Below are 25,367 nucleotides of genomic sequence, written 5' to 3' on the forward strand. Positions count from 1 at the left end.
TTTGTGTGACTAATGGCTCCAAGGGTTTATTGTCCTCTCTCAAAATTTTTCTGCCACTCTGAATGAAATTTAGTAGTCAAACCCTTATTGTTTTGAATAAAGGCATTTAAAAAAATGAAAAAATCTCTTAAAAGGCCTAAGGTTTTCTAGTGCTGTCACTCTTACCTTTGTGCATAGTTTGTTTCTTTTCTCCTTATCCAAGCATAGAAGGCATGGGATGGGTGGGAGAAGAAAGGAGGCACAGATTTTGGAACAAACAGTGCCTCAGCTGGGCACCAAGGGGGTGCTAAGTGCCTTTTCTAGCTGAAGTACAGACAGGACTCCCAAAAGGACCTGAAGCTTAACTTAACCTTTTAAAAAGTTGACATGATTTTTATATTAAATAACTATAATTTGAAAAGTACAAAGTCTGCATTTGGGAGGTTTGTTTTGTAATTTGTTTCCCAATGACTCTGCATTTGTTAATGCCGCCTCCAAAGTGCACATTGTAGCAGCAGAAGCAGTCTGCTAATGATAGCCCTTTTGTCAAGAATGACAGCGTATCATTATTTTACTTTCAAAACGAGGAGATGATATAACACCACGTTATAAGAATGAAGCACAAATTATATTTCACAAAAAAACAGCTTTTACTTTCTTCATTTGGAAACATAATTACAATATTTCATATCTTCTCAAGTCTCACAAAAATGTCCTAAGTAATTTAGCCCATATAGACACTAAAAATTTAAAAAGGTTATTACATTTTTTGTTTGGAATTTTGCTTATAGAAAATTATTTTCAATTTAATGGCGTTGTGTGCATTACCCTTACCATAGTTCATCTGGGGGTTCTGGTTTCCCCAGCTGAAGTCTGGAGACCATTCTTGTGGAACTATTATTATAGTTTTATTGTTTTGATTTCTAGATCATAATGAATATCATTTTTTTTCTTTTTTTGCTGAACTTCTAGAAAACCTCTGAAATGATTGCCTCACTTATTTCAACTTTTCGTCTTTTGATAGCTATGATTAATGTTATTTATTCTAATAGCTTTCACAACGTGAAGTTTAAACTATTTCTGTTTTGTGCATCAAACTACAAATATATTCTGTCCTTTAAGGGTTTTCTTTAGATTAAGGATAAGGCCCTTTTTTTAAGATGCGGGCAAGAACTGTGATTAGTAAGCAAAGGTTAAGGAGGAAAGTGTTTTGGAGTAAGCAATATAATTTTCAAATTGATGAGGAGGAACCAAAACTCTAGATGGGCAAAGGAATTATGATAAAAATACCCATCTGCTCTGAATTAATTGAGATCTCTTTACCCGGGTGAATTATTTTCCTGGGAGATGATAGTGGCTTTGAATGGGATCACAGAACCACTCTTTATTATCTTTGAGGACTCGTAGAAAGAGAATAGTACATAAACCCTGTTCCATGTATGAAATGCCTATAAATTATAATCAGTGAGCTTAATTTCAATTCCAGACAAGATTTTAGAATAGATTGTTAAAAGGTGGTTTGTGAGGCTATATTACCCAAAATGGTAACTCTTGGACCAATTTTATATTAACAGGCAGCATGTAGGTCTTGCCATTTCATTTTTTAAGACCCAGTAACTGTATTAGACATAGAATACATGGACTCTGTGAAGATACTTGATAAAGTTTGTAATATTCTTGAAGAAAGTGTGAAGAATTTTAGGCTGTTTATGAAGATAACTGGGTAGTTTAACAATCAGATGAAGAGTTGTACCTGGAATGGACTGAGTAATGGATCAGTGTTCGCCAGGGTGATATGACATGCTATGAAATTCTAGCCTCAGTGTTTTCATATCAGTGTTTCTAAATCAAAGCAATAGGTGGATAAAATGACTTATAAGGATCAAACTTGCAAAAGACACAAAGCTGAGAATTTTCTGGATGCCAAACTTAACAAATAAAGGTTGAATCTAGATATATATCTCATGATCTATGATCTCTCTATATGTTTAAGATTATATAAGAGAGATATTTACATTTATAGTTCTGTACTTGGATCTGAAAAGCTGAATGCTCACATCATAGAATGGGAAGTATTAATTTCAAGGAAGATGTAGCTTAATGTGGAAAAGAGAATAGTAGAAGAAGATTGGGCATGGATCCCAAGACAGCCAGGTCTTAAGAAGGACTAAGCAGGGAACTGAAAAGTCACTAGGCATAAGACAGTGACTGATTCCATTTTTGCTTTCTCTCTCTGGAGCCACAGTGTTGCCTTGGCTTCTCTGTGCATTCGTCTGCTCATTCTTCCGTCTCATTCAAGTACTGTGGCTTACTCTAGGTCTTGCACATGACCCTCTCCCTTATGGTTACTGCAAGGGTAACCCAAATGCTTGACTCATCAACACTTACAGACATAGTGGCTTATCCCAGCCTAGAGCTTGGTTCCTTTGGGTCCAGTGTCTAATTCTGGTTCATGAATCAACCATGGCTAGGCTGGATGGGTAGACAGAGTCTTAGTCACATTCCCGCCCAGAACAGCCAAGGCTGTGGAAAGTGGTATCAGTGAGAAGGAAATGATTGGCATATTCCGTATAATGAGACATGAGGTTTGCACTGTAGTATTTTTTTTTAAAATTGTTTATCATAAAAGTTAGTTGCAGTACATAACAGCAACATAAAATTGCTAAAAGTAAAATGACCAATGTATTCTAGGGTAGTATTTGAAGATATTAGTAATGATATTACTACTGAGACTTTAGAATAAGGGATGTTTGAGTCCTCTCTTATTGTGTTATAAGACCAAAATATTCAATTCTGAAATATTCAGTTCTGAACAACATACTTTGAAATGCATAGAACCTTTAAACACACTCAGAAAATTATCGGGAATGAGAAAGAACTTCAGAAACATTGTATGTGGGAAGCAGTTAAAGGGATTGGAGGTGTTGATCTGGAGAAGCAAAAGCATGACATATTCCAATTAGCTGTCTTCAGATATTACAGAGACCTTGGTGTGAAAGGCTGTTGGTGTCTGGGGACGTTCTGCATGGTTACTAGGGGGTACAAGGATTAGTGTATGCTCTGGGGTGGCAGATTTGGGGCAAACATGAGAAAAGGTTTCCTGAGAAACAGAAGTGGCAGAAATAGGGCAGCCTGCTTTGGAAAGTAGTTTCCCATCCTTTGGAATGTTGAAACATGAGCTGGACAACATCCAGGCTGGATGAACCCACCTCAATGAACCTGTTCAGAGACTGAACCATATTCCTTATGATTTCTTTCAAACCCCGATGTTTCATAAATCAGTGACAGAGGAGGGATGTAGGCACTCACATTTTGTATTATGATTTTTAAATTGAAGTTTTTATTATTAATATTTAAATTAGTCTACTTTTACTTATTAAAAATTTGTTATTACTCTCTTTCTGCTGACATTTGTTTAGTGGCGTTGCTAGGTGGTACCGCTTAGTTAAAGGAGCAGCTTCTGTTGTCTCAAGGGAGGTTGCATGAAGAATATAAGTACTTCTGAAATCATCCAAGAGTTGGTTTCACCTTACTGCCCTAGAGCAAATATTTTATGAATCTATCTCTTAACCCTCATGAAAAGTAAAACAAGCAGAGGCTGCTCGAGGAATCTTCATACTTGAGACTAAAAACTGACTCTTTCCTGACTTTACTGAAATGCCATTTTTCACTGGCCCTGTGCCATCAGAACCCCAGGCACAATTCATCTGAGGGAAGTAAGGGGATTTAGCTGACACAGAGGGTAGATAATATAATACAAATGGCTGGATACATAAATAGTACTGGTTTTAAGAGTTTTAATCTCAACTTCTCCACATATCATCTGGTTATTTAATGTCACTACTCTCCGTTTTTAATCTGAAAATGGGTATAATCATATCTATTAAGGGGACAAGAACTGGTCAAGGGAGAAGTAGTTAAGTTCAAAATGTTTTTCTATTTATAGTTTTGTGACAGACTGTTAAATTCTGTAAAAATCATAAAATGTTGAAAGTGAATAAGAATCTAGAGTGAATAAGAATTTCATTTGGTTCAATGCCATAATTTTGCAAATGAGGAAAATAAGATCTGAAAAAGCTAGGAGGCTTCTCCAGGATCAAAGAGATGATTGTTGGTGAAAGGGCAGTGATTTCTTCCAACTTTATGGAAAACTCATCTTAAAACAAGAATTATAGAGATGTTTTCACCATTTTTAGTTTTATTTTATGGAAAATATTTCAAGAGAAAATCTTTCCTAGAGATATCACAGAGACCCTTCTGTAGTTCCAAGACTTTTGTCTCTTTAGAGTCAGTATGCTAGGTTTTAAAACTTTATCCAGATGTGGGCGGTATTATTACTCCATGGTATAGGACAGTCTGTATTTACTTTTCTCTGACCAGTATGGTTGCAATATAACATCTACAGTTGAACTTTATTTTTCAGGGCTAAAACAATATCATTTCTGTAAATGTGTGTTCTATTTTCTAGATGTCTCCTGAAGAAAAGTTCTGCAAATACTGTGGAGTCAGCTATCTAATTCTTCATGAATTTAAGGCTATGGAAGAAAAAATGAAAGCAATGGAAAAAGAGATGAAATTTTACCAAGAAAGTGTAGAACGTGAAAGGAGACTTCAAGAAAAGCTGCAGTCGCTTAGCCGGGATTTTGAACAGTACAAAATTGACAGTGAATCCAAAACAGAAAGGTTGGAATGTTTTTCTTCTCTATCATTTATTTAGTTTCAAAGAAAGTACGGAAAACAGATTTTGATGTTTTTCTAGAATTTCCTTACCAAGTATAATTTACACTTGAATATAGTTGAGTGATCATTAATTATATTAATAGTTACTAAATATAATTATTAGTTTGAAGCTTTGTTCTGAGGAATGTATTTACTACCTGAATAATTAGAAACCAATTACTTTGGTAACTCTTAAGTTGATGGATCAATTTTTTTCCCATACATATACACATCTTATTTTTTTAGGAAGATTTATTTATTAAAATTCAACTTTTGATACCCAACATTTGTGTTGAAATGGCTTTGGCTTTTAAAGCTTAATAGAATAAGGACTTTGTGTTTTGAAAAGAATACCAAGACATTAAAACTAGTACATGATTCTAAGTTATTGAAATTGGAATAAAATTGAAAAACAAGATGCTAATAGTATAGAATGGAATCAGCAATTTATTCTGTCTAAAGACCCATTGGTAATGAACTTATATAGAGCTTCTCCACAAGGTTTTTTGTTGGTGTTTTATGGTCTTTCCTTTTTCCTATGAATGACAATTTTTTTTTTTTTGGTTTAAAATATTTACGATTGATGCTAGTAAACCCTCAGTTAATGAATTTGGAGAATATCATGTCCATGTAAAAGTAGTTATATTTTATTATAAAATTTCATATAAAAGTATATAACTTCATTAATTGCCAAAGGAATCAGGTATTTTTTAGTCCTTTACCAAGAAAATTTGCTTATAGTTTCTTCAGTTTCAAATCTGAGTCATAAAATATTTTATAGTATCTGAGTGGGAAAATTAAACAAAATTAAAGATTTGAAATATTCAGTTTAAAAGTTTAAATTTGAAGGGTTTCTTCCTGTCAGGGATTCTTTTGCTTGGTGTTGTTTGCACTTTACTTTCTTTAGTGAAATGTTGTATTATGCATGTTGGATATAAACACGTGAAGTAAAAACAACAAAGAAAACAACAGGCAGGAGAGTCCCTTTTTACCCCATGGTTGCCTTCTTACACGAGTCAAAGGGCACTTTGAATGGTTTGGTACATGCCTTTCTTGATCTTCATGGTGCCTTTACCTGTGCTGTGGGTACATTTCTTTGATTTGGCATCACAGCTTTGAGCAGCCTGGACTGTAAGGTAAGTGTGTAGTCAGCATGTGGTTCTGTGACCTGGCCACTCGGCCACAACCTGCTGCCCTTCCCTGTAGTGATGCTTTCTCTAGCACAACAGGCCTAAGATGACTTAGCCATTTCTCTTTTCAACCTGTATGTTATTTCTGGTTTTTATTACTGCATATAGAATTGGGACTTACATTCCTTTGAACATGTTTTTCCATGGGATAAATTCTCTTTTTTTTTTTTTTTGAGAAAGAGAGAATTTTTTTAGTATTTATTTTTTAGTTATCGGTGGACACAACATCTTTGTTTGTATATGGTGCTGAGGATTGAACCCGGGCTGCACGCATGCCAGGCAAGCGTGCTACCGCTTGAGCCACATCCCCAGCCCGGGATAAATTCTTAAAAGTGAGATTGCTGAAAGAAAGCCAGTGCTGCTTTCAAGTTCTGGTGCGGGCTGTGCCAGATTGCCTTGGAGAAGGCAGCATTAACTACATGCAGCCAGTAGCTCGTCAAGCATCCATTTCTCCCCATCTTATTGATATTGGTTTCTTAATTTTTCTCAGTATCTTGAGTGAAAAAATATTATCTCATGGTTGTCTTTTGCTGTTGCTAAGGAGGGTGATCACTTTTCATATTTAATAGGTATTTATATTTCTTCCTCTGTTGCTTGCCTATGTACGTAAATTGCCCAATTTCTATTGGATTGTTTATTTGTACGAATTTTAAATATATTATGACTTCATATATGTTGTTAATATTTTCTGAGAGTTGTTTGTCTTTTTTTCTTGTTTACTTTTGGCTGACTTTGTTTTCATTTGTAGAAAATAATATCCTGTGCCAAATTCTGGTCCATTAGAGTTCTGTGCCAAGTTCTTTTGGTTGCAAATAACAGAAACTTATTTTTAACACTAACCTAGAAACAAAAAGGGATTTATTGGAGAAGCATGAGATGGTAGCTCATTGGTAGAAAGGAAGCACTCAAATACATTGGTTTTGAAAACAGACAGTAATAGAACTTGCTTGGGGATCTGGAGGTCTCTTTGGAGTGAATGAACTCCAATTTTTCTTCCTTGCATTATTTCATCAAGATTGGAATCCCAGTAAAGGGTTTTGTTGGCTTCACGAGGATTACCTGACCATCCGTAACCCCTTTGAGCTGGAGGAAGGGGAAACCTTGACCTTGATTGACAGTTATGTGAAGACTTTATACAAGGAAGGAAAAGTTTTCAATAAAGAGAAATTAGACTCTTTTTATCAGAAGAAGAGGGAGTAGATTCAGGCAAGTAAAAACAACATATGTTTAAAAACTTAACAATATTATCTTGGAATTAGCTTTGTGTAATATCTTTGGAATTAATTTTCATATAATGTGGGGTAGGTTATTATTTCATGTTTGTTGTTGCTTTCCAGATGTCTGGTTTGTTATCCTAATATCATTCATTAAATTCTTTCTCTTTTCTCCTCTGATTTTCCGTGCCATCTATTCATTTCTCTTCTTGTCTATTTGTGGACCCTGCATTTTGTACTGTTGACTTACTCTCTGTCAGTGGGCCCGTACCATACTTTTGCTGAGCAAATCTTTGTTTTGCTTTTCAAGTTGTCCTGGCTTTTCTAGTGTATTTTCTCTTCTGGATAAATTCTAGAGCCAATGCTAACCAGATTTCATAAAACATTTCGTGTTGTGATTTAGGCTGGGGTTAAATTTATTTTCTAGAGCAATTATATATCTTGAGAATTGATATTTTTATAATCTTGAGTCTTCTTATCCTGTAATGTAGTATTCCCCTCCTGACTATTTATTCAGAAGTTCTTTGAACCTCTCAATAAAAGTCTTTATTTTCTTGCATGTTCTGCATTGATTTAGCCCCTGGACACATAATTTCTGTTGGTATTAGGAATCAAACATTTTTCATTACATTTTCTAATTTTGTTAATGCTGTTGATTTTTATATATTTTGATTTTGTATCTAACTCCCTTGCTGAATTTTTTATTAGTTGTATGTTTTCCAGTTGATTTTGATGAATATATATGTTATATATATTCATAACACACAAAAGCATGCACATTAAAATTGATATATCATGCAGATATACTTATCTTTTTATTTCCAATTGTTATATCTCCCCTCGCCCTTCTTCTTATTACTCTGGATTGGACATGTAGAACAGTATTAAATAATAAACCTGGAAGTTCATCTTTGTCATTATTTCTGATTTGATGTGAATTTGTACAATGTATTTCTGTGTTAAATAGGATGTTTGCTCTAAGTTTTTAGAAAATGTCCTGTTATCAATTTAAGAATTTCTCTTTTTAGTCCTAGCTCTTCCAGTTTTTCAAAAAATCAGAAATTGTAACTGGATTTTAATAAGTGCTTTTCTGTCTTCTGTTGTGATGGTCATATGATTTCTCTCCTTAATCTGTTTATATAATAAATAATACTAATGGGTTTTCTAATATGAAGGTATACTCACATTTTTGGTATAAAACCATTCTAGTCACAGTATATTCTTTGGGATTCCCTGATATTTATGCATGTGTTTACTTCCTTCATGATTATTACCACAGATGAAAGTACTCTGTACTATTTTCTATAAATATTCTTTTAAATATATATAATTTCTGTGATTATAATAAGCAGAAAAACTTTATCATTTGCCATAGATAGAAGGTCAAAAATAAATATGTAATTATTAAAATAGTTTTTGGTGTCTCTGTAAACACTAAAGTAATGTCCATACTACTGTGATGTGTGAAATAGTTTCTGAAGAGCTTTGTTCTTCTCATAGTGTTGGATTAATATGCTAATATATTACAGAAAGTTTTGAACTGTGTTCACATGTGAAGTGTCTGTAGTTTTATTTTTTATGGTGTCAAGACTGGCTTATACCAGTTTAATTTGAAATAAGTTAAGAGCCTTCCATCTTTTGTACACCAGACATTTTGAATAACATAGCATTGCCTGTTCATGCAGGTTTGGTAGACCTCCGAGGTAAAAAATGTCTTGTGTCTTTTTTGGGTGGTCAAACTTTGATGACCCTTTGTGTTTCCTCTGTAATTATTGTTTTACTTGTGGATTTTTACCTCCTCTTGAGTCAGTTTTGGAAATTCACATTTTTTAGACAATCAAGAATTTCACTTGGCATTTCATGCATCTTGGGATTTAGTAATATGTAGTATTTTCTTATTTAAAAGGTCATTTCTTATGTTCTCCCTTTCTTTCTTCCTTGAGTTGGTTATTTGTGTTTGGTTGAAAAAGAACCAAAGAGGGCTGGGGAGGGAAACTTTCCAAGGAAAGTAAACAGATTGTCCCTTTTATTGTCCTTTTCAAAGGAGCAGATTTGGTTTCATCAGTCAAACTGGTTTCTTTTCTGTTTGTTTTCTGTTTCTGTGAATTGGATTCCCCCTTTTTTCCTTCCCCTCTCTCTCTTCCCCCGACCCGCACCCCAGGGCTGGGAATTGAACCTGAGGTTTTGCATGTTTAGGCAAATGCTCAACCATTGAGCTAGATCTGCAGCTGTGTTTTCTATTTCATTAATTTATGTTCTTATTTGTATTCATTTGGAAACTTTTAATTTCTAGTTCTCTTGGTAGTTATGGAAGTGAAGTCTTGGTTAATTTACACTCAGTCTCTTAAAGTTATCAAGTTTTCCTGAGGTGACAAGAGAACCACAAATCTTTTGATAATAGTACTCTATTTTCATTTACTTCTAAATTAGATAAAAGTTTAGTTTTTATTTTTTAATTAAAAAAATACTTGGAAGAATGCTTTTATATTTCTCAATGGGTAGATTTTTGTGGCTACCCTTTTATTTACATCTGTTTTCTTCAAGTGTGGACAGAGAATATAGCCAATTTTGGAGAACTTAAGAACTTAATATACAGTAAATTTTTGGAAATATTTCATAGATACTTGAAAACGGTATATTATGGACATAGCTTTTTAGTAAATCCATCAAATTTCACTGGCAAATTATGCTATTCAGATTCTATAAACCTTACTTTTGCTGTTTCATGGACATGTGGTGTCTTGTTGTTTTTTCAATTCCCTAATGACATGACATTGAACATCTTTTTACGTGCTCGCCATCTGTATATCTTCTTTGGTGAAGTGTTTATTTTGCCCATTTTTGAATCAGATATTTTGTGTTTTTATTATTGATTTTTTATAGTTCTTTGTTCATTTTGGATAGCAGTCCTTTGTCAGAAGTGTTTTTGCAAATATTTTCTGCTGATTTGTGGCTTGCCTTCTCATTTGTTGGACATTGACTTTTACAGAGTCAAGGTTTTGAATTTTAATGAAGTCCAGATTGTTGAGTCTGTTGGTGTGTGCGCACCATGCACTCTCATCAGCAGCTGGGACGCCCTGTGTGGCGAAGTAGACCTTTCACATCATCAGAGTGGCACACTCATGGCAGGCGGATGCTCATTTCAGAGAGCTGACGGGCCATAATATGTCAGGTTAGTGTCTGAGATAGTTCTGTTTAGAATTTAATTGGTTTTAAATTTTAACTTTTATTTTGAGATAATTGTAGTTCAGACATATTCATAAGTAAGCCTGGAGGGCCTGTGTTCCCTTCATCTAATGGTGAATCTTGTATCACTGAAGTTTCCTTTTGAAACTCCGGTCATATGACTGTTAGCTTTTTTGTTATCATCCCATAGTTCCAGAAGGCTTTGTTATTAATTTGTTTGTTTTCCCGTGTATTTTCTTTCTGTTCATATTGAACAAATTCTGTTGATTTCTTTTAAAGTTTCTGTTCTCTGTCATTCACTGTTCTCTTTCATCCAGTGAATTTATTTCAGTTATTGTATTTTTTACTTTTTAACTTTCTATTTGTTCTCTTTTTGATTTCTATATTTTCTTTTTTCTCAAGAGAGTTTGTAAAATTTTTTTTTCTTTTTTATTTTTGAGACAGAATCTCACTAAGTTGCTTAGGGGGATGAGGTAGCCTCCAACTTGCGATCTTCCTGCCTCAGCCTTCTGAGCTGCTGGGATTATAGGCTTGTGCCATCATGCCTGGCTGTAATTGAATCTTAAAGCATTTTTGTGTTGGCTGCTTTATAATCCTTGATTCCCATCATCTGATTCATCTCAGTGTTAGGTCTATTAATTTTCTTTCCTCGTTAACATTGTGATTTCCTGATACTGACTTGATAAATGTTTTTCAGTTGTATCCTGGTTATTGTGGAGGTTACACTATGAGACTCTTGATCCACTTAACTGGTAAGGCAATTTTTTGTGGTTGTTCCTGTAAGCATGTTTCTGGAAGAGATTAGTGTTTGAGTTGGTAAACTGAAAAGAAGATCGTTCTCATCAATATGGGTGGACATCTTCCAGAATGTTGAGGACTTGAGTAGTGTGAAGAGGCTTAAGAATGGTGAATCCGTTCTTCCTTCTTGAGCTGGGGGACATCCACCCTCTCCTGCCCCCAGACATCAGTGCTTCTGGTGTTCAGGCCTTTGGACTTGGACAGAGGTTTCCACTCCCTGGTTTGCAGGCCTTCAGTCTTGGACTAGAAGCACACTGGCTGCTTTCCTGTGCTACCAGCTTGCAGATGGCAGATCATGGGACTTTTTAGCTTTCATAATCATGTGTGCTAGTCCCTCATAATAAATCTCTTTCTGTATATCTCTCCCCATCTGTCGTCTTGTTCCTGTTTCTCTGGAGAACCCTGACTAATGCAGCACATGTGTATGTCCAGTTTCCCACTGGGCCCCCTGACACTGCTTCAGGAAAGGTGAGGCCCTGACTCACTGCCTCATATCAGATTGGTGGAGTGGAACTTCCTCTGCCCCCTCAGTCTCACTTATACCTTTCTGGCAAAAGTAGGTCACCAGCTTGCACTGCCTGTCTCTCTGTGGGAGATGCAAGATCAACTCCCTGCTGCTAAACCCACTGTTATCAGGAGGGCCGACCTATACTGTTTTGTTGCTGTGGCTTAGGGACAGGAACTTGGCTCTCTGCATCCTGCTGGCATTGAAGGATGGGAGAGGTGGAGCTAGAGTGCCCCCTACCCCTGCTCCCAGCCACTTCGGGTAGGTCCCACTGACACCAGGGATGCCGAAGCAGAGTATTGAAAGTCTGTGTCACCATCTAATTCCAGCTTGCTGACACTATACAGGGCTGGAGACTCCCCACGGAGACCTGCTGATGTGGGCTTGGTAGTGGAGGTGGGACAGCAGTGCTGGCCAGGCCTGTTAGTGCTTTGTTCAGACTCTGCTTCCAGGTGAGTATGGAGGTTTAGTCCCACTGGCTCACTGACCCAGGAAAGGAAGGAAACTGGAGAACTCACCACTACCACGTGTACCATACTGCTTCATCTCAGAGCAGGTTGGGGTGGAGCCTCAGCTTCCCCATGGTCCTGCTGACACAGAACTGATGGGGTAGTTGGAGCATCTTCTGCTTCTGCAGGAGGGAATTAGCTCAGCTCTGGCCGAGCCCCACCACCCCCATACCATTCGGGAGACTTGGAGGGCACCATTTGTTCCCATGCACCAGGGATGGGGTGGCACAGAAGGCAAGTCCCTTACTCACTGGGTCTCCCTGGGGGGGCTCCAACTCTGGATCAAGGGGCAGCGTTTTAGTTGCATTAGCTTGGAGGATGGCAGATGTTGCCAAGAATGCTCCTGTCTTCACTTGGACAGCCAGTGGATCAGAGATTTCTTGGAACTTTTTTTGGTCTGTGGCGATTGGTGGTTCTGGGTCAGAGACTTCTACAGCGCCTTGTCTGGCATGTATGAGAGACAATAAGGAAACTCAGGAACTTTGTAGCCTTGGTGTTTCTTAAGTCCCCAAATTCCCAGGCCTTCTGTCACGCTTTTCCCACCTTTCAGAGTCTTCCTGTGCTTGTCGTGTTGGTGTTTCTCCCACATCAGCTGCAGACCAAAGTCCTCAGGTACGGAGCACACTGTTTCCTCCCTCCTTGTCTCCGTGGTGCATGCGCACAGTAAACAGAAGCTGGCAGATGTTTTATGATTGGTATAAATGATGTTTATGTGAGTCTCCTTGTTACTAGATTTGGCAAGGTGTGGGGATTGGTATTTGTTCAGTGATATCGATAGCCCTATGTGTACTTGTTATCTCTATTACCTGTATAGGTTTGAAAGCCCTTCCATGTAGCACTGTAATGTTGCTATAGCAACATGGTTACCAAAATAAGACATTTTTTTTTCTGCTGTCTTTTTAAAGGCATTCTTTTCCCTCAAGCTTTTTAATCCTGATAGTTTGAAGCCATCATTTATTGTATTTATTGTCCCACCTTGAGTTTTCCTTACTTAGTGTTAGTTATTGTTATAATAGATAAAATGCATTTTTATGAGTTGAATCCTACAGTTTTTATCAGGCTGTATCTAATCCACGTAAGAATGAGTGACGTAGGGTGACCAGTGTGGGCTCTGCCATTGCTGAGCCCCTGACCTCACCTTTTCACTTTCTGGACCTTGGTTTCTTCACCTGAAAAACCATCAAAGAATCAGCCATTTCCCCAGGATTCCGTGCACATACCCAGTGCCTGGAGGAATGCTCCCTCACCTTCCTTTTTCCCTCTTTCCATGTTCATCAATTAAGGTCAGTGGTATGCTGGTGCCTTTGTAAACACCACACCATTCGAACCTACCTCCAGCCTCTAAACACTGTCTAACACCACAAGGAAACCCTGGGTCTGGGAAGTACTGCACCTCAGCTCTAGAAATGAGTTCTAGTTTAATTGGCATTGTAAAGTGCCTGACCTGACTTTGACTAGGCCCACAGCCTGTGTTTTTGCTCAAAGGAGTAGAGGATTATATGGAAAGTACAACTTTAGAATGTGATTATTTTATTTATTAGACCCCTCTTTCTTTACAAAAAAGATATGATGTGGTTTAAAAGGACAAGATGAAATTAACATAGGAGGGAGGGATCAGACAAAACCTGAAAAACTAAATCTGTCACCCCCAGTGGTCAATGGTTAAACTCAGCTTTCCTGCTGGTCCTTCTTTCTATCTGAGCTCCAGGGGTCGCCATGCTGCCAGCTTTTTGCAGGCCTGGTAGTGGAGTGTGCAGGGTGGGGGTGGGGGCTGGGAAGGTGGGCTTTAGTTAATTTGTTTAAGCAAGGCTGACTAAACACTAGAGGAAATCCACAGAGGAGAGCTGTAGGCCCAGGAGAGGACTTCCCTCTGACAAACAGCCAGACCCATGATGCTGCACTGAGGTGGCTGTTCTTGGAGGGGGCAGCAGAACTATTCTAAAGCTCATAGCCCCAGTTTCCTGCTGTCCTCATCTCTCTACCTCCCCTCACTTGCTTCATGTGCACCCAACTTGAAATAACAAGTCAGATGATTTTTATTTGTTGCAGATTTAAATTAATACATTTTTAAAAAGGTGTGCAACTTGGTTTCTTCTTGAATTCTTTACATATTATTTACTTATTTCTAAATGGGAACAGTTTTCAAATTGGAGACAAATGTATCAGTTCATTGATGAGCAGCAACTCCTGCTATAGATGGTTATGCAAACACAAGGAGATTAAATAATGATGCTCATACAACTAGTTAAAGTCTGTCTCTTTTCTATAATATTACCATTTGGATTAATTGAAGAAACCAATAAATATGGCTCAGGCAAACTATGGCAAAGTAAACATGCTGTCATAGGAGGCCTATTCTGCAAGGGAAAGGCACACCAGATGTTAAACCTGGTCTTGTTGGACTGAAGAAACCCAGTTATTTAAAAAGCCAGTGTTTAAGACAGGCATAATGGCACATGCGTGCAATCTCAGTGACTCAGGAACCTGAAGCAGGAGGATAGCAAGTTCAAGGCCAACCTCGACAACTGTGTCAAAATAAAAATAAGAAGGGCTTTCAATCTTCAGTACTAGAGGAAGAAAAAAAAATAAAAGGTGGTATTTAACAAGAGAAAAGGGATGGTTGAGTTGGCAGAACTCTCAGGGAAGCTGTCTCTGGAAGCAATGTGAAGAACTCAACAGGAAATTTCATATATTATTGGCCTTATATTAAAATAAAGTGAAAGCTTAGTGCAAATGTGAAATTTTTTTCATCAACCAAAAAGGCTTCACATCTGAAATGGCTAATTTTGACATCCTGTTTGTCTTTGTAGTGCCCCTGGTCCAATTTAGTTCATTGAGTCCCGAAGTCCACTGACACCTCTATGTCTTCATTCTTTTCTGTTCATCACAGATGTGATGTTTTGTTGTGTCAGCCCCTCATGACAATGTCTTAAAGTTCCCCTTTGCATGATTATTTCATCATGTCAGCCTGGAGAACCCCTCAGGTGGGTGACTTTAGCTAAACCTACTCTTTGTACTGGTACCTGGTTGCTAGGAACCTGGCACCAGCTATTATTTCCTCTTTCTACAGTATTTTCATCTTTTGCTGTGAACTTCTTCCTTACCAACAGCATTTCTTCAGGACTTTGCAGACAAACTAATGAGACCTGGACTCAGTCCAGGACAGCTTCATGTTCTCTTCCTTCTTGCGCCAGCCTGGTCTGTACTTTCTCCCTCCATTTCTCAGCCCACTGTGATCTTGCTCTACTCATCATTTTAAAGGAAAGATTCTAATTCAGGTCACCAATGATTTACATGGTATTAAATAAAAAATATCTTCATCTTTCCTGACTCCTTAGCAGCACTAGATATAGTATTTTACTTCATTATTCGTTTTTCTCCCAGGAAGTCATATTGTGTTTTTTGTGTGACCTCCTGTGATGCCATTGCTTCTGTTCCCCTCTCCTGGCCTCTCCACTTCTTCCTCTTGTGTGAGTGCTGGAACCATCAGGCCTTGTCCAGTGCTGGATTCTGATTTCTTTCTGTATTCTTTTTTCAGTGTCCAGTTGAGCTTTTCCACCTCGAGGATTCAGCTTGCCCTCTTTGTGTTGTAGGCATCTGAATCTCCACTCCCATTTTGGCTTTCTCTTCTGGGTTCTAGACTAATCCCTTCAACTTGCTGTTCAACAACTCTACCTGGCTGTATCACAACCCAGATGACCCCGTCTTCCCTTGGCATACCTGCTTCTCTTGTGTTAATACCAGGAAGTGTTGCTCTGTGGTCACTAAGCAGCCTCAAGGTAGTGTTCGGATTCTGGGTTTAAATCCTGGCTCCACCAGATGTTTATATTGTGGACTTTGGCAAATTACTTTAATACTCTGCCTTCGCTTCCCACTCTATAAAATGGAAGTAATACTATTACCTATGTTACAGAGTTTTTTAGATTAAATATGGGGTTGTGTGAGGTTGATGTCTATGTAAATTTAGTAAAATGTGTGAATCACATGTAACAAACTGATTATGTTTAGCATCCATCCTGTGTATCATCCTTGATTCTTTTCCTGTTTCATCCTCTTCCTCCTGAATGTCATGTGTCTCTCAAGCCATACAGTGCCATCCCTAATCCTTGTGTTTGGACATCTACAGTATGACCTTGGCCTATCCTGCAGGGGCTTAGACCCTGGGGAACAAGTTTGTGATCCTGGCAGGTGGAAGATGGCAGACATGGTTGGGATAATAGACATGCTTATTCCAGGTGGCAGCAGTTTCCAAGAAATCCCAGAGGCCTTTGAAAATTTATTTTATTTTTGATACTAGGGATTGAACTCAGGGATACTTTCTCACTGAGCTACATTCCTACTTCTCTTTATTTTTGAGACAGGGTCTCACTAAGTTGCTGAAGCTGGTCTTGAACTTGCAATCCTCCTGCCTTAGCTTCTTGAGTCACTGGAATTATAGAAATGTGCCACCATACCTGGCTCCATAAGCCTTTTTTTTTATATGTAGGCCAGACAAAGAAGAAGACACAGTGCTAACAGGTTACATAGTGAATGCATGCTTGCAAGCAGATGTTCATGACCATGAGTACATATACAGAATCAGGGTGTTTATAACTTTTGGCTAAGTACTGAGCTCACCAGAAGCCTCAGCGAGGGAGCCTATCTGTGGCCATCTTGGGCCTGCCCTACAATCCATCCCTTTAGTGTTCCTCATCATAGTCTATGCAGTTGAGGTCTTCTGCAGTGATTTCTTAGCAAGTAGGGCATTGCTCTGTATCCACAGGCCACAAGAGCAGTACAAGATGCAACAGCATAGGCAGAAGACAAGCTCCATTGCTTAGAATTATTAAAAGCCATCACCAGGTGATACCTAGACTACCCATCATTCCTGCAAAGAATCACCAGTTGGTTGTTGTATGCCTGAAACTTCAGAAGTCATATGTGCTAAAGCCATACTAATGTTCTTTCGGTGATCTGAACTATGTGTACACACAACACTCAGTACTAAGCATGCCCCTCTCTGTGCTGCTGCTAACAAATCAAGTGCAGTGCGACTTTGCAGTGCCACCTGATTGAACACCACCTGCTGCTTCATTCCTGGATTAGTTGGGGGCATGCCCAGTAACATACCTGTAGCCACCTGTTCTGGTGACCTAGCTCCCAGAGCTCTTGCCAGAGAAGTTGCCCCCAATACCCAGCACAGCTGTCAGTACATGTCACTGTGGGGGATGCTTTATTTCTGTTATCCAGATGGAGCTCAGCTCACTGGCTACTTTGTCCTGTCAGTATCGAACCAGACAGTGTCTGTCTCCGACCTCACAGACACCACTGTCCATACATACATCCCATGGTTGTCCGTGGCTAGAGCCATCAGCGTAGCAAGCACTGGACAGTATGGTGCCTTTCTCCAAGGTATGGGCTTATGGGCTTAAGGTATGCTGTTGCACCCTTATAGGTAACAGGCCCTAGCACCTCCTGAAGTCTCTTGTCCCTGCCAGCGCCTAGCACACTTGTGCTCTCTTGGCCCCTCTAAATGTCTCAGTGGACATAATTCTGCTGTAAGGAGGGGTGCTATCCCCTCCATTTTTAGGGCACTATACATAATGCCATCCACCCCTAAATCTCACAGGCATGACAACAAAGCAGCCAGGGGCTCTCCCGACTTCTGTCTAAATTATTTTCCCAAGTTCACCAACTCTGCTTGACAGGAGGAACATGGTGGATTTGATTGTTTCATTTTTTGCATTTCCACTGGCTTGGCTTGCAGGTGTCAGTCTTCATTCTCCTCTTCCTCTTCTGACTCCATCACACTAGCAAGGGGGCTGGGGGTATTTTTAAGGTGCAGAGATCCTCCTCCAGAGACCCTACCTGGCTTCCACAGTCTCTTCTTTGTCTTGCACCTCCTTTATCTTGGCAGTCTTTTGGGTTCTGCACTCAGAGCTGTAAGGAACACCCACCCCTCAGCCCCAGTGGCTGTGTGTGCCTCCTCAGGCCTTTTCTCTATCCCATCTGCACCTCCACTGCCACGTCCTCCTTGGCTGTGGGCTATTGCCTGAGCTCTGCTGCTCTGTTCACAGCTGTCCCACTGGGTCCATGTTTGCCTGCAGGGCAGTGAGAAATAATCCACCCCACTTGTCCCACTACTGTCCACGGCACATCATATCATAGGCAGAGCCAACTGCTGGTGAAGTCTTCTCTGTGCTCGCAGGGCACCCATCCATTGTATCCCAGCTCACCACAGGAGTCCATGCTAATAGGACCGAACATCATGCTGCTTGGTGGTCAGAGGGTGAGCCCTCCTCCCCCTCTCCTGCCCACTGGGGCTGAGGCACCTTTCACCTTCGTGGGATCCTGGCAACTGTGCCAATTTTCTTGCATGGACTCAGACCCTAGGAAACGTACTTGGGCTTCTGGCAAGCGAAAGAAGTTTTAAGGTGCAGTTGGGCTAGGAGCCATGTTGGTATTCGGGTAGCAGCAGCCCCCAGTCCTTCCCCAGGCATTTTTTTTATATCCAGGCTAAACAAAGAAGGCACATTGCCAACAGGTTATACAGTGAGCGCATGCTGGCAAGCAGATGTTCATAACCTTGAGTACATATGCAGAATCAGGGCATTCATGACCTTGGCTACATACTAAAAACATGCCTCACCAGAAGCCTCAGTGAGGGAGTGTAACTATAGCCATCTTGGGCCTGCCCTACCTGTTGCCTATCTCTAACCCATCCTTATCTCTGTCCAGACGATTGTGTCAGAATGCATACCTGACCATTGCGTTCTGCTGCTTTTCCTACTGGGGTTCATGTCGTCCTTTGAATGAGGTAAGGAATCCCTGTCTTCCTGCTTGCCACAGCCTCACTCTTGGTTTCAGTCACCTTAGCTTCCTTTTCAGCTCGTAAGAGGTAACATACTCTGGTCTTTTGAATGCATTGTATCTTCCTCTGGGACTCTTCCCCCTCTCACCACCTTTTCACCACCTGCTTTGTTCCGGCTTGGATGAGGTGACAGATGCTCCACCAGGCATTTGTCAAGGCTGGCAGGTGCCCATGGGGTCCTTTGGTTTCCCTTTCATCGATGTCTTTAATTACAGTCATTTCGCATTCCTGGTTCTAAGTTTCCTGAAAACCAGTCTCATTTCTTTGCTTTGTCTATCCCTAGCACCTATCATAGTTGTCTAGCACATGGTAATGTTCTACCAGTATTTGTTGAATTGATTCATTTATGAGAAGATAGGAAACGAATATGATGGCTCCTACGTTTGAGTAATTCTCCATAATTCTCCATTGTCTGAGTCTCTGAGCAAAAGAGCTGAACTTTCTCTGGGGATGAGGAAAAGGCCAGACACTTCCCTCCTTTGCAATTAAGGGTGACTTTCTTGAAGATTATGTCAAATGAGATGTAAGTGAAAATCTTCTAGGGGTTTCTGGGAAGATTTGCACCCCCTTTCCCCTTTGTTGCTCTCGTCTCCTTCCTACTTGAAATCCAGAGAACAGGCTGAGGGAGCCCAGCCTTCGCAGTGGTGAACGAACGTACTGCAAGGATGAGCGTGGAGTTCTGAGAAGGGAAAGAGCCCAGTCCTTGGTGACATCTTGGCATCCTTCTACTGGCTCTGAAAAGCCTCTCTCTAGATTTCTTGTTATATGAAAATAATCAATGTCCCGTAGGCTGGTTTCTGTTATATGTAGCTAGATGCAATCCCTGTTGCATACATCCATTGCCTACATTTCTTATTTGTACCTAGTGTGTGCTGTTCTGTAATGGCGGATGGATAGGTGATGGACAGAGGGGTAGATGTAGAACAATCAGGCTATCATAAACAGCTAGAGAGTGGAGGCTGTATTTGGGACATTTTTGTACCCCTTTACCCATACCTGGCTTTATCCACCCTAGCACCATCCTGTATATGCCCCCAGAATGTTTTTTAATGATAGTGTTAATTGAGGCTGAAGAAGATATTTCATCAGGAGGACTCTGAGTTCTAGCTTTAATTTGGATTCTAAAAATGAATTCCCCTGATTTCATTTGGACCCTTATGCTGTAGAGAGACTCATAAACACTTGCATCCCTGATAATTGTGGTGTATCCTTGATAATTTAGAAAACCAGTAATCTTCATAAAGGAATCAAGGACAAATCTTGGCAAACGTCCTTCCCCATGATGTTTAAACAAAATAATCTTCTTAAAATGAAAGAATGTCAAGTGTTCTATGCTAAGATAGCACATTATAAGATGACCACAAAATTTATGGTCCAATTTGGGAAATTTTTGAGAGAAAAGGAGGTGCTATCAATAATGATTCTTGAGCAGTAAGTTCAATCTGGAACTGTCCTAGGATTTACAATTAATTTTAAGGAAATAACTAATTTCAGTATGTCAAAAACTACAATTTTGATATAGATTTTAGTTACTATGAAAAACTCTGAAACCATTCTCATTCAGTGTTTTTCACATATTTTTTTCCCTCACCAAAATAAGCTACTGTTTGTTTCTTTGTGGTTATTTTTGTCCTTTGAGAGCCTTCTCTTTGATGATGTTACCTCTAGTTCTTCCCTTAGTGTCTTTTTTGATCCCCTTTAGAACTCAGGCTTTAAAATACCCTAGCAGTTGAGTGTGTGGAGTCTCGTTGTCTTTTTGTTGATGTTAAGTGTTGCCTTCTTAATATGTTAGACTCTTTTAGAACAGAACTGTGTCTTCACCTTCCCTATGTCCCTGCATGACCTAGTATGGTGGTGGGCACAGGTGGGCATTTCTCCATTTGCTGAATGACTGAAACCTCTGAAATGAATCATGAAGCTATAATGTTCATGTTGGATTTCCTTTTGACTTTACCCCGTATATCATAGGAATGTCACGCACCTCTTGGAATGTGCTCAGGATTGTGCTTTATTCTGTATTTTAAATGACTTCCATGTCAAGAAAAGAGAAATGTGAAGAGTGTGTCTCTTGCTCACCTCTGCTTTCTGTCAGCACTCCATGTATGATACAAGGAACATTGTGATATGCATCCGTGCACGGAGAGGTTGTCTTGTTTTCCAGTGTGCAACGCTGTCCACTATATTTTCAGTTACTACAGCTTTCCACTGTGTGGAAACTGTCCAGTCAAAGGTGATTGCACAGGAGGTGGCCAAAGAAGGTTTGAGAATGGGGAAAAGGAAGTTGGGTAACATTCCTTTTAAGAAGAGAACGTGCAGTTGGAGACATGGATGTGTTATGACCAGTCTTATCAACAGAACGTGCTCACGCTCAGGCTTACCCTGGAGTAGATAACATGGCCCACTGAAAGAACTGGTGCTATGTCCACAAGATTGTGTCACTGAGCCACACATAGGTTTGTGAATTGTTTCCTTTTTAAGTTTATTTTCATGAAATAAATGATTTTATGAAGTTAGGGGCTTTCTTCAGCCATTAAGCTGAAGATTTTTAAGAAGCACAGAAGGAGAAACAAAAATAAAAGGATTGAAAGTACCTGTTAGAATCAGCTAGCAGATTGGAGGGCTGCTGATATGGGAAAGATGGCTACTTAAATGTGCCTTGTTCTATTGTGCTCACCCCCCAACCCCACTTAAGTTTGTTTTCTCTTTTCCCAGCCCTTATTTTTTAAGTTGTCTGTGGAGAAGCAGCTTTTTCTTCTGCACTAACTGAAGTTTTTTGATGAATGAATAAATGCATGACTCAGTTGGGACTCTGAGTGGAAGAATCATGGCTGAGATGTAGTGTGGTCTGGCTGCAAGGATGAGGTGCCTCAGGCCTGCTTAGCAGAGGTTCATGTGGAGTGAAGGAACCATCCAGAGACGCGCGAGATCCTCCTCAGCTGGCCTCTGTTTCTTGTAGTGCTTCTTGTGGAATGCCAGAGTCTATAGGTCAGAGTATGTGGGACACTTTGCCCTTGAAGGGTTCCGGAATTCTGCCTATGCCTTTGCTGTCCAGGGAGGCTTCGGTTCTCTGAGAGTGGAGAAAGGAAAAGGAAATCCCAGAGTCTCTGTCTTCAGCCTTCTTGGATGAAGGCACCTGGGAGTCTGTCCTGGGTGTGGCTTTTATTCACAGCTCTTAAGTGCATGATATGGGCTACTTGCCAGATATTTGAAGATCAGATAAGGCGGACTCTGGATTTGACAGCGTGACAGTCTGGGGGCATGAGAAAAACTGCTCATCAGCTCTCTTGGTGTATCTTTCAGATTGGCCTTACTGATCTTTTATAAGAAAAATATTAGCATTCAGCTTCATCAGGATGATAGAAACAGAATTTATAGATGTAGGACTGTCAAAGAAATGGTAATTGTGTTTTGGGGTGTAAAAAATACCCCTCCTGTCCCTTCCTACTTGGGAACTGGGTGGGCACATTGGCTTGCCCATGCAGTCTGCGAAAGGAGTGCTTGAAACAGTCCCCTGAAACAGTATATGGGTTCTGCGCTGGGCTGGAGTCCCTGTCACTGTGGACAGCTCATGTAGGCAGAAAAACCCTTCAGGACTCACTAGGCATTTTAAATAAAATTAGTCACATACAATGATTATAAAATTAATGCTAAAAATAAAGCCTTGCTTCTCAAAGTAAGGTTCCTAAGAAGTATTGAGAAATTTGTTCTGTGATCCCACTTTATTTGGAAAATACTTCTATCTTTGCTTGGTGATTCACTCTAAATATTAGCAGAGCTCTTTGATCTGAATACTTATATCCTCCCTGAATTCATGTGTTGAAAACCTAACCCACAGAGGTGTGACCATTGGGCACTTAGGGAAGATCCCCTGGAGCACTCCCTTGCTCTCCTCTAAGTGAGGTTCCAGTGAGGATGGCCTTGGGACCCAGGAAGTGGCCCTTGTTCGACACTGAGCCTGAGGGCCCCTGGACCTTGGACTTCTCAGCTCCTGGGGCTATGAAAAGTGAATTTCTGTTGTTTATGAGCCACCCAATCTATAGCGTGTTGTAGCAGCCCAGGCAGGTGGTATGTGTAGTTGGAGTTCATTATATTACTGTGAAGGAGTGTGTTGTTTCTGTTTTTCTTCATTGTGAAGCCATTCTGGGTTGCCGTGGGGCACTTACTGCAGAACACATTTGGACAACACTAGAAAACATTAATAAAGCATTTATTGTGGCAAGAATACTGCTAAAAACCAAACAAAATCCCTTGATTAGACCCAAAAGGAAGCTGAGAAGCTGGAGTTGGGATTTCCCAGGAGGTTTAAATGAAAAGCACCTAGAAAGCATAGTGCTCGTGCCCTTGCGGAGCTGCTGCAGGGCTGCTGCGGTCATCATTTTCCTGATGACCTACAGTTTGGAGCAGTTGTGGCTTCTCCTTGCCTGCAAGTTCTAGTATCTTGGTAACTGTCAGTGTAAATTCAGATTTTCCCCATGACTTTAATCATTTTCTGTCTTTCTCTCTGCCGGGTTTTTCAGTATGCAAAATAAAAATAGAATTCATTTATTCTTAAAAGAATTTCTCAAATGAATGGCAGGCAGCCACTTTATACTTTTTACGGAAACACTGTTCAGATTGGCTTTATGTGGATTCTTAGAACATCTAAAATTCAGCCAGTGAATTTTAGAATTAGACAATATAGCAAACTCAAATGTCTATAGGGTATCCAGAATAAGTGAGAGAAAGAGGTAGGTGGGAGCTATAGTAAACTGAAAAATGCATGTTCATTAGAGGAGGCAGTTGTTCCAAAAGATTGGCTTTTTTTGTGGGAGAGTGGGTGGTCCCATTGTTTCTGAATTACTTGATAGTCAAAGAGAAGCAGAGAATCTGGATCTTTACTAAAAATCACTCAAAGTTACAATGCTGGTGCTCATTTTAAAAAGGATCCACTCTGCAAGTCAAATAAAACATGCTCAAGGACCAGTTGGTAACTTTCTAAACTTGGCAACTATAAGGCTGCCCATTGCAGACCCCAGGTGGTCTTGACACAGCTCATCGCTGGCTGACATTCATCACAGAACATTTTACAAAATGATTAGTGTGACGGTGCTCCTAGCCAACCCTGCACCTGAAGGAGTTTTGAGAACCCTATATGCATCTGCTTAAATTTAACCAGAGACTGTAGTGATGCTATTTGATAATCTGAAAAAAAAAAAAAAGAACACTTTACATTCTCTTTTTTTTAAAAAATTTTTAGAGAGAGAGAGAGAATTTTTTAATATTTATTTTTTAGTTTTCGGTGGACACAACATCTTTGTTTGTATGTGGTGCTGAGGATCGAACCCGGGCCGCACGCATGCCAGGCGAGCATGCTACCACTTGAGCCACATATCCCCAGCCCCACTTTACATTTTCTAATGGCATTGCCACTAGGCATGAGACTTTCAGTATGAGGTTAAGGTTGAATCAGAGAATGTTTAGTGAAGTGCTGAGAGCAGAAAAGTTGTCCAAAAGTAAAATAGGTTCTTCAGTGTTCACCAGAGTATTTTGACCATTATATTTTTACATGATTTGATAATTCAGAATTGAATGTTTTTCTCATTATGGTAAGCAGTAGTTTGAATTTTGATTAATATCATGCATGTCTGTGTTCTTATTGTTGTAAAAAGAAGAATGCATAATATCTTGTTGAATGATTCTTTGGGTATTTTTAAATGGCACTAGAGCATTATGAAACTATTTGATCTTTGATATGGAAGTAACCATAATAACACATTTTTTTCCTGATTGCTAAATATTTTGAGAAGAAAATAAAAGTTTTTCTAGTAAACTTTCTTTGCTTCATTCCATTCCTCCTAAATAGTGCCCTCCCTCCTTTGCTGTCCCCTCCTCTTCCTCCTCTAAACATTTTTTCTCAAGGATGCTCACGGAGATTTTAGCAGAGTCTTCCTGTGTTCCAGAACACACGGGGCAGTGGACCCCTTGCCACAGAGGCTGCCTCTTCAGGTCTTTATCACCCTTTCCCCCACCTCAGGGAGCTACAGGACAGGCACCCTCCGTTGCTTCTGAGTCCTCACCTGTGCTCGGCAGTGTGCGATTGTAATTTTGAGTGAACGATTTTTACTTTTCTTTTTCCCCTAGGATAATTGCAATTTGAGCTGATGTTAAAAATAGTGCATATTCTCTTTTTCTTCTATTGAGCTGGTTACTTTTGTTTCAAATCCAAAAAAGAAAAATAAAAAGAAAGCAAATCCCAAATTTTTGAATTGAATATTTTCCTCATTATGGTAATTTTAATGACTCTTTGAACATCTTACAGTTTTCTGCATTATCTATGAAAGCTCACATATCATTCTCTTGAAACTTTTCACAGAAAAACATGTGACTAGACTAGTGTTTAAAACCACACATGTAATCTAGTGATATTTTGGGGTTTAT

The 25,367-nt window shown here is 39.5% G+C and overlaps 1 protein-coding gene across 5 annotated transcripts in view; it reads left to right on the plus strand.

The window, feature by feature from the left end:
- The window catches only part of Lekr1 (leucine, glutamate and lysine rich 1), a 169,511-nt gene that overhangs the window by 10,442 nt on the left and 133,702 nt on the right, over nt 1–25,367 (plus strand). For all 5 annotated transcript variants that reach the window (XM_046431685.2, XM_058574972.1, XM_046431682.2 and 2 more), the window contains one exon: nt 4,448–4,662. In XM_046431685.2, coding sequence (XP_046287641.1) covers nt 4,448–4,662 — 215 coding nt within the window. The remainder of the gene's footprint in view (nt 1–4,447; nt 4,663–25,367) is intronic.

Source organism: Marmota monax, unplaced genomic scaffold (assembly GCF_021218885.2).
Source record: "Marmota monax isolate L192 unplaced genomic scaffold, Marmota_monax_Labrador192_F-V1.1 WCK01_AAM20220418_F8-fsc00022, whole genome shotgun sequence".
Lineage (NCBI taxonomy): Eukaryota > Metazoa > Chordata > Mammalia > Rodentia > Sciuridae > Marmota > Marmota monax.